Raw genomic sequence first — 10,751 nt, 5'->3', positions numbered from 1 at the left:
AGATATTTTTAACCCCCCCCCCCCCCCCCAAGCGCAGATCAGGCGCAGATAATACTTTTTGTGTGCAAAAACAAACACAAATATGTATTCAACAACATGAGGGTGAGGAATTAATGACATATCCCTTTTAGTTGTCTTGCTCAGCAATAAACCATTAAACACAAAGTCATTGCACATCTCGCTTACAAACATTTTTTAATTCGTTAGCTTTCATGTAATAAATACATTGGTCAGCAACTGAACAGTGTTCAATGTAATAAAATAAACATGTACATTATTTGACAAACTATGCTGTTAGTGCATTTAATCAGGTCAAGTTTAATTCCGTTTGAATGAATTTACTCAATTCTAAATTTACTTAAACTAGTTTGCATTGCACAAACTTACATTAGTGCACAGCAGTGACATGACATTAGTGTAACTATTCATTGCGCTACTGTTTTGTGCAATATTCCAAAAGAGAGTCGGGTAATCTGATGGAGGACACAGATCAGATGAAAGACCAATGCTGATAACTGTTGGCAGTGTCACAGTTCTTCATGATCATGTTGCCATACTTCACCATTAAACACTTATTAAACAGAGCATTGTGGAGAAAATATATCTGCAAACAATTAAAAAGGTATAAGGCAAGATGACAAACATTGAAGGCAAATTAAAATCTCTAAAAGGATGAAGCGTAGCGCACAAACGTTAGCTATTATAAAGATCATTGTGTGCCATGACAGTAGGCTACAATCCTTTTTTTCAATGTCATGCAGCCAGAGGCAAATGGTAGTTGGATATGTATGTGCCATACCTACCTGTTGGGAGACAAGAATGAAACTCCACATCTGCTGTGGAGCCGGGACGGTTCCATCACCCTGAAAGTTGCACAGCTCCACTCGCACAGGTTCAGGCTCGATCGTTGCATGCAGACACAGCTCCTTATTAATATTATGCCTCAGCTCCTGATGCAACGTGTACTCAAAATACTACAAAGACAGAAATAACACAGAAAAAGCAGTGTGCTTCTGTTTACTTAGGCCACTTTTTCATGTTTCTGAGTGGTCAAATTCAGTGTGAAAAATGTTTGGAAAAGTATACTATGTTAGCAAAAATGCAAGGATGACTGACAGAGGTAGTCATTAGAATACCTGATTTATTCCCATGTTGTGGCAAAATAATAAAATCACTGACTTTCCTCCAGGATTCTTCTCACCAGTATCAAGACAAGCTTTTGTGCCAATGTTCTTCAACTACAGCCACAATATGAACACACACACACACCCCGAGTAAGCAATCAAATTATTGCTGCAATAAATGATTAAATGATTACACTGCATTACCGATCCAAACAGCAAAGGGTTCAAATCAGGCACAAAGACCTCTGTGTAAATGTTTTCCAGATACCAGGTGAAATTTTTGCAATGCAGTTTCTCTTTGAGCTTCAGACGTTCACTTATGTCCCCATATGATTTCTGTGAGAAATATGTGAGCTTTACAAAAAAGACATTTTGTAATCGGTTAAAATATTACACTTCTGATTTACACTTCTCTCACCTTTGCTGCAAAGGCAGCTGCTTTTCTATTTCTGTTGTAGAAAATTTTCTTGTAATCATCCATCCAGACTTCTGCGAGGCGAACCAGGTTGATTGTGATGACATCCATGCCTTTTGGGAAGGAATGCGGACTTTTGGTGCGGAAGATGTGGCCGACCACAGAACAGGGAATGATCTCTAGACTACCTCCACACATCCATACCTGAAAGAGCCCATACATAATATATAATACAGTGCCATTTTAGTATTATTTATATATTATAGTATTTATTAATATTTTGACAGTAGGACAAGAACACGACTCAAAAAGGAAGAACAAGACACACAGGATGATCAGAGAACTAATCACTTTAAAAAAAACTACAACGGTTAAACAGGAAACAACAAAAGTACGAACAGGACCAAGGGCGCACAGGCTGAAATCATAACAGTTATGTGCTTACATCCTTTAAAAAAAAAATAATTTTATGCTAAAACCTGTGAGAGGGTCTTACCCTAAATGACATTTCTATGTTCTCTCCTCCCCAAAACTCCATCTGATCATCATAGGTCCCAATGTGTTCAAAGTACTGCTTGTAAATGGCAAAAAGTCCTCCAGCAAAAGCAGGTGTCCTGCAAAAAACAAAACAAAAAAACTTCATTGGTGTTTCATATGCAGCAGCGATATAAATACTATTTAAAATGTGTTACAGAAATCTGAACTTTGTTTTGGTCTTATAAATCATAATACGTTTACATATACAGTTACAGTATAAAAATGATAATGGCTATAGAAAGTCCCAATAAAGCATGGAAACGTGTGTGTATGCATGCGTCTCATTTACCTGACAGGACAGGTTTCATTGTTGCGTTTCAGCCTCTCTTTTTCAGGAATAGTCTCCCAGCCAAAACTCAAGATCCAGTCAAATTTCCCACGGGTATGTGTGCGGGTAAACGGCTTTATGAACTGTAGATTGTCCTTGTTGATGACTACAATGTTTGGGCTCACAACCGTGGTAGGTTCCTGAACTAACCGGGCCAACAGGGGCTCCAACCAACCATAGAAACACTCACCTGGGAAAAACACACACAAAATTAGAGTAAGAATTGTCTACTTAAAAATATACAGTGTTGGTCAAAATGGATCAAATATGGCTGTAAAAAAATATCTTTTATAAAAATAATAATACAAATAAAAAAAAACACAAATCCAACCTTTCACTAAAGTAAAATAATTGAAAATGGGGGTGGGGGAAATCCCATTATGAAATAAAAATGCTTTTCTTCAAAACATGTCGGCCACAATTGTTGGCACCCCTGGAATTCGTTATGAGCAAAATATCTCTGAAGTATATTTAAATTAATATTTAAAAATTTTAGCACACCATGTGACAAGGAACATGACATTTTCCAGCTATGACATCTTGTTTCACAGGAGTATAAATATAAGGAGGCACAAAATCCCTAAATCCCTTATCATTCATCACAATGAGTAAAACCACAGAATATAGATGTGCAGCAAAAGATTGTTGAGCTTAACAAAATAGAAAGTGGCTGTAGGAAAATAGCTAGAGCATTGAAAATCCCCATTTCCACCATCAGGGCAATAATTAAGAAGCTGCAATCAAATGGTAAATGGACTGCATTTATATAGCGCTTTTAACAGACCCTATGGCCATCCAAAGCGCTTTACATTTTTGCCTCACATTCACCCATTCATACACGAACAGCGATGTCAGCCATCCAGCCATATAAGGCGCCATCCAGCTCGTGCTGGGGTTAGGTGTCTTGCCCAAGGACACCTCGAAACTTGGTCAGGTGGAACCTGGGATCGAACCACCAACCTTTCGGTTTGTAGACATTCATCTACATGAACCACTGAGCCACTGCCGCCACCTCAACTAAAGATGCTAGAAATCTGTGTGTGTATATTGTCCTAATGCACGGCGAGGAGGAACGTTTGAGTGCACAAAGACTCTCCAAGGATCACAGAAGGAGAATCGCAGAGATTACTAGAGGTCAAAAAAAAAAAAAAAAACAACTCACCTCAACATCCAAATACCACATGTTGTTTGGGAGGGTTTCAAAAAACATTCATCCAGAAACAAACTCAGCATATTCAGTTGTCAGACACGACTGGAAAGTCAAAAGGGACCTGGTTCTGTGGTCAGATGAAACTATAAAAAGAGCTTTTTGGCAGCAAATCTACCAGATTGGTTTGGTGCAAACCGGGATAAAAAGTGCCCCATGCCCACAGCTAAAAATACCACTGGATCTTTAATGTTGAGGGCCTATTTTTTTGCTGGAGGTCCTAGATATCTTGTTCAGAAACATGGTATCATGGACTCTAGCAAATACCAAAAGATAAAAAAAAATCAAAACCTGATGGATTCTGCTAGAAATCTCATAATGGGCTGTGGTTGGATCTTCCATCAGAACAACAATCCAAAACAAACATCAAAATCAACACACAAATGTGTCACTGAACCCAAAATGAAGCTTCTGCCATGACCATCCCAGTCCCCTGACCTGAACCTTAGAGAAGATGTGTGGCTGAACTGAAGAGAAGAAGCACCAACATGGATCTGTGATCTGAAGGATCTGGAGAGGTTCAGTATGGAGGAATCTGATCTCTTTTCAGGTGTTCTCCAAACTCATCAGGCATTATAGAAGAAGACTCGTTATCTTGAGTCTTGAGATCGGTTAAGAGCGGTTATCTTGGGAAAAGGAGGTTGTGTAAAAGCATTTATTTCATAATGTGATTTACCCCACATTTTCAATTCTTTACTTCAATGAAAGGATAGATTTGTGATTTAAAAAAAAATAAAAGATCAAAAGAATAAACAATGCAGATTTCTTTTTTTACAGCCATATTTGATTCATTAGGGGTACCAACAATTTTGACCACCACTGTAGATAAAAATAATTCTCCTTTGGTTAGACTCACTCCTCATGACTGCCTGAATACATCATGTTCACCTTTTAAAGGTCTACAATTTGATATCTCCAGTCACTTCAGTTTCTGTGAAAGCTAAAGGATGAGGAGCACTAAGTCCTCGATAGCATGTACTCACAGTGGGAGTCCAGGAAGGCAAGCACCTCTCCGCTAGCCTCACGTGCACCCAACAGTCTGGCAGCAATTAAACCTTTCCTCTCACGCTGCCTCAGGACACGCACAATCTCAAGAGACTGGACATACTGTTCTAGTGGGCCTTTTAGATGATCTGAAATTATAAAAGTAAATGCACAGGTGATATTCTGGTCTCAAGATATGGCTCGGGTCTCTTCTTCAGTGAAAGTCTATGGAATTTGTTTTTGTTTGTTTTATTGTCAACCTTATTTATACCAAGTACCTAAAATTCAATGCACCTTTGCCTTGACTAACCTTGGGTACTTGCATCATCCACCAGTATGATTTCTTTAAGTAAAACAGCAGGTGAAGTATGCAAGACACTGTAGACGGTGCGGAGGAGAGTGGACCATGCCTCATTGTGGAACACAATTATCACACTGGTAATGGGTAACTGTGGACATCTGCTGAACTTTTGCGCAATGCATCTTAAACGAGTAACAGAGAATTGGATGAGAATATATATTTTGGAATTAATCCAGAACTGCGATCAAAAGGTATAAAAACTCTAAGAATATTTTTGCTCAGTCTGCCATGATACTCACTCAAGGGGCCGTGTATCGACACCAAGACTACGGTGCAAGGAGATGCGGTCACTGGCAAACTGGTTGAAGCCATTTCTAGAAAGACCCTCCTGCTTCTCCTTCAGATCCACAGGAGACATGAAGCCAGTTATGAAGGCGTTTCCATCAGCTCCAGGTCCTCCAGGGTCCTCCAGAGGTCTGGCTATATGAGGCCTGAGCTCCTCCGTGGTATAGCTCCCAGAGGGACAGCTGGCCTCTCCAGATAATACTGAAGCCTCTTTAAACGGCAGTACTGTGGCATCCATCTGAAGATGCCAAATGCTGCTAGAATTCCAACCGATACTACCTCTGTATCTTGGCTTTAGGGAGAGACCTTGAAACCAGCTGACAGACTTCCACACCCCTACATCCAGCTGATATACCCATAGAATGGTGATTAAAAGGGTCAGTCCCAAGAAGCTCAGTTTTATGGGTAGTGGACATTGGGGAGTTAAGCGCATCCTTTGTGAAAACAAACCAAACTGGATCACAAACTCTGGTTCAACAAGAACTTCATGTAACATCATTCATTTGTCGTAGAACCAGAACATTTCTGCTAAATAAATTACTTTGAATTGTTTTCATTTTGAGAAGATCATTAATAAGTGTCCCTCAGTGTGATGTTATACAATATACAACATTTTCTGAATTTAATATTAATATTATAAATAACATTTTATGAAGGAAACATGGAATATTTCAGCAAATTTAATCACAACTTTTGGCCTTCTTGCAGTTACAACATAAATTGCAACATTGTTTTGGCTTTGCTCCATTGAACCACAGGTGTACACATGGATTCTGGATATCAAGCACATGGACACGATGACAAAAACAATTGTTTTTTACAACTGGTGACTGCCCAAAGGTTTTGCCATTTTGAACGAGCCATGATAAATTGTTCTCATTCATTGTATTGCTAACTTCTCATCATAAAAGAGCCACAGTCCAGAGCTACTTTTTTCTGTGTTGGATATTGCACACGGGTGAATGACGTGTGACATATTTTCACACACAACCATTTTGGCATTTTACTAAAAAAAAACATCTCAGGTTACTCACGTAACCTATGTTCTCTAAATAGGAAACAAGACGCTGCGTAGTGATGCAATAGGGGAACGCCCTGTGGGTGTGCCGATTGTCTGAAGCCCTTATAGAACCACGCCAAATCATTGGCTGATGGTGCAACACAGCACCCTCTGCTCAACACCTTCTGTGAGAAAGCAACCACGTCCCGGGATTGATTACCGAATTCGACCCGGGTCGGGGACCTAGTAATATTGCGGGATTCGACCCGGACGAGTGCTGTGTGAACAAAAGCCGAAACTAATGCCGCAAGGTGTACGTAGTTATCGTGCAACTCCTAGAGCTTGTTTTTTCAATAATACAACCCTGCAGTACCAGAAGAGCTAGTCGGTGTTTTAAACGCAGAGAGTGTTCGTATACAAAATAAACTAAAATTAAACAACCAGAAATGGACACAAGTCGAGACCACGGAGCTCCTTACTATCCGCGCTGAAGCTGAGATCGGTCGCCATTATACGTCACATCCGGATGTCACGTGTCAACTCGACCCGGGACCGTTTTAAGCGTTGTGTGTGAAAGCGCACATATTACGGTATTTCGCTGGCAGTGTGAATGGACCAAATCTAGCGGCCCGGGAACAAATGCCGGGTCGCATTATCCGTGTATTTGCCGGAATCGCAGTGTGAAATGAGCTTAATTGACCTCATTTTCCGCCGTTGACATCTATGGGATCGCTCTGTCCATTTCTTTTACTGTCTATGATTCAGAGAACATAGGTTACGTGAGTAACCTGTTACCTGAGACGTTCTTTTTCATAAGTTCACTCAAAGTTGCGTAGTGACGCAATAGGACAAGGGATTACCACACACACCAAGCTACGTGCTGCCGCACCTGGCACTTAGATTTAAACAAACTTAAATTTGTATGAATTTAAATTACTTTTAACATTTAAAAACACACATGTTAAAATCCCACAGCTTTGTTTTATTCTAAAAAACTGACTCAATGCATAACATTGGAATTTGAACATTTCAACCAAATTTTAAAAAAGTAATGTTAATTAATAAAATTATACGTTTCAACCACTTGGTGGAATTGGCAGACGTTCCCTATAGGCATTAAGCGCCGTGATCGCGAGTTAAAGCGTTTTTGAGTACAAATATGCAGCTTTAATGCATGTAGGTGATTTTGAGTTGATATTTCATGTCAATATACATGGTTACACACTTGAAACTGATCGTAGGGATTATATCTTTGTAAGACTGGCCAATCTATAGAGCAAAGAAAACGGGACTCGGGAGTATTTCCGTCGTGCTGTGGTGATTTCGTGTTGTATTTTTTTACGGTCTATGGTTGTGGCTCGTTTCCTTTGTGGTGATTTCGTTGTGTTGTGGCAAATTCGTTGTGTTGTGGTTTAATTTAGTACAGCTGCACTACTGGGCCACCATATTTAACAAATCACTTATTTTAATCTCCCAAAGATGACCTACCAAAATATCAGAACAGCAGCTTCAATGAAGCCATATGGAAGTCTATTTTTTTAAACAATAGAATATCAGAATTTCTGATAGATCCCTTAACTTCCATATTTTCCCCCAACCCCCTAATATTGGAGCTTCATTTTTAGGTGAACTGCTAATTTTTATCTCACAATTCTGACTAACTATCAATTACAAATTTATATCACGCTGTCGCTAAGGAAAAAAGGCGCAATTATTCAGTGGCAGAATCTTCCATGTCAGCCATAGACTGATGCGAACCTCAAGCATTTCTGTCATTTGTATTTCATGAAAAGGACTGAGGTGGTTTAAAGAGTGGTGCTTCAACTCAAGTATCCACTCACCTGCACTAAAGTGAAGCGTTGTGACCACTTTACAGTTGTAAACTTAGCCAACACACCACAGAAGATTGTGAAAACGCGGCTCGTATTTATTCAGTCATTACCAGGTGCATCTAATTGAATAATTTAACTAGTTTATTTTCTCTACAAACAAATCGGTCAATAAAGAACCGTAAATAAATAAGTGGCCGGAGTGATATTTAGGAAGCAAGCAATGTGTTTGTGGATTTGAATGTGATTAAAATCAAACTTTGACTTGTTGAACAGGAAATGACAGAGGGGCAGTTCAACTGCGGTCAAGCCAGCCGCGCTTCGAAAATACACGGTCAAGCCAGCCGCCCTTTTTTTTGTATGCGCGTCTAATAGTGCTCTTACGGTATGGGTGCTGGAAGCGGTCAAAATGGTTTTAAAGACTCTGTAATAAAGGCGTTTCATTTATACTTTTGCATTTGTCCCTAAAAAGAGTAAGACCATCATTTTTCATCTTATTAGGACACAGAAAATACAATTTAATGTTTTAAATAAACATGACTTATTTTTATTTTAATGTTTGCATATGCTATACATTAATTATTATACGTAATTTATTTTTATTTTTATAACTTTTTGATTGTAATGTTTTCTTATACTATACATTAATTACTATACATAACTTATTAATTTTATTGTTATTACTTTTTATTTTAATTCATAGTTAAGTATAATATATGAATTATTATGCATAATGTATTACTATTAATTATATTACTATGATTTTAATGTTTTATAGGCTATATTATAATAATAATTATATATTATTATTATTACAATGAATTTGTTAATATTCATGTTAAAATAATACATCATTAATGTTCATTTTTTTATGTTGGTATACGCTATACATTAATTATTATACATTTATTAATTTAAATTGTATTACATATATATATATATATATATATATATATATATATATATATATATATATATATATATATATATATATATATATATATATATATATATAATAATATAATAATAATAATAATAATAATAATAATAATAATAATAATAATATATTTTATTTGTAAAGCCCTTTTCATAGTTAAAAACAATCCCAAAGTGCTACACATAAAACAAATAAAACAAAATTAAAAACTGGGAAAAAAAAAAAGAAAAAAAAAAATTATTAGCAAAAAGTAAAAAAATGCTTGTTTAAATATATATATATATATACATATATTATTACTATTAATTAATGTTATTCATCCTTATATCTAAATTAATGTTACTTTTTTAATGTTTGTATATGCTGAACATTAATTATTAGTCATAATGTATTCATTTTAATTGTATTCATGTTCTTTATTTTAATGTTTTATATGTATTATATATTAATTATTATACATTCATTACTATTAATAATGTTAATATTCATGTTAATTATCATACATCATTAATGTTACTTTTTATACATAATTTATACAAGCACTTGCTCTGTTCAATTTTCAAAAAAATCATAGAAATATTTCCTTCATAGGTTTGCTCATTCTGTCAATTGATATTTGTTCAGAGTGACCCTGACTATTACTGTATTTATTTACCAGTAATTTTACTGTATAATTTTTGAGAAAAGTACAGTCAAACTCGCCCCAACAGTCATTTAAGCACTTAGTCCAATTTTCAAAAATTCATAAAAATATTTCCTTCATAGGTTTGCTCATTCTGTCAATGGATATTTGTTGAGAGTGACCCTGACTATTACTGTATTTATTTACAAGTCATTTTACTGTATAATTTTTGAGAAAAGTACAGTCAAACTCGCCCCAAAAATCATTTAAGCACTTACAGTCCAATTTTCAAAAAATCATAAAAATCTTTCCTTCATAGGTTTGCTCATTCTGTCAGTTGATATTAGTTCAGTGTGACTCTGACTATTACTGTATTTATTTACAAGTCATTTTACTGTATAGTTTTGGAGAAAAGTACAGTCAAACTCGCCCCAAAAATCATTTAAGCACTTACAGTCCAATATTCAAAAAATCATAAAAATCTTTCCTTCATAGGTTTGCTCATTCTGTCAGTTGATATTAGTTCAGTGTGACTCTGACTATTACTGTATTTATTTACAAGTCATTTTACTGTATAGTTTTGGAGAAAAGTACAGCCAAACTCGCCCCAACAGTCATTTAAGCACTTACAGTCCAATATTCAAAAATTCATAAAAATCTTTCCTTCATAGGTTTGCTCATTCTGTCAGTTGATATTTGTTCAGAGTGAACTTGACTATTACTGTATTTATTTACAAGTCATTTTACTGTATAGTTTTGGAGAAAAGTACAGTCAAACTCGCCCCAACAGTCATTTAAGCACTTACAGTCCAATATTCAAAAAATCATAAAAATCTTTCCTTCATAGGTTTGCTCATTCTGTCAATGGATATTTGTTCAGAGTGACCCTGACTATTACTGTATTTATTTACAAGTCATTTTACTGTATAGTTTTGGAGAAAAGTACAGTCAAACTCGCCCCAACAGTCATTTAAGCACTTACAGTCCAATATTCAAAAAATCATAAAAATATTTCCTTCATAGGTTTGCTCATTCAGTCAATGAATATTTCTTGAGAGTGACCCTGACTATTACTGTATTTATTTACAAGTAACTTTACTGTATAGTTTTTGAAAAAAGTAC

General features: G+C 36.2%; 1 protein-coding gene across 1 annotated transcript; it reads right to left on the bottom strand.

Annotated features, from left to right (window-relative positions):
• Positions 1 to 178: 178 nt before the first annotated feature.
• LOC137078920 (polypeptide N-acetylgalactosaminyltransferase 6-like) lies at positions 179 to 8,173 on the bottom strand. The gene is made up of 11 exons (XM_067446751.1): positions 8,083 to 8,173; positions 5,196 to 5,675; positions 4,906 to 5,078; positions 4,595 to 4,744; positions 2,366 to 2,594; positions 2,036 to 2,153; positions 1,543 to 1,743; positions 1,329 to 1,460; positions 1,137 to 1,238; positions 804 to 974; positions 179 to 604 (listed from the first exon to the last, which is right to left on the bottom strand). The coding sequence occupies exons 2-11, from the start codon at positions 5,672 to 5,674 to the stop codon at positions 491 to 493; spliced, it is 1,869 nt and encodes a 622-aa protein (XP_067302852.1). The 5' UTR covers position 5,675; positions 8,083 to 8,173; the 3' UTR covers positions 179 to 490.
• Between the last annotated feature and the right edge of the window lie 2,578 nt (positions 8,174 to 10,751).

Source organism: Pseudorasbora parva, chromosome 6 (genome assembly GCF_024679245.1).
Source record: "Pseudorasbora parva isolate DD20220531a chromosome 6, ASM2467924v1, whole genome shotgun sequence".
Taxonomy (NCBI): Eukaryota; Metazoa; Chordata; class Actinopteri; order Cypriniformes; family Gobionidae; genus Pseudorasbora; species Pseudorasbora parva.
Note: the sequence above shows the minus strand (reverse complement) of the source record. Positions and strands in the feature narration are given on the sequence as shown.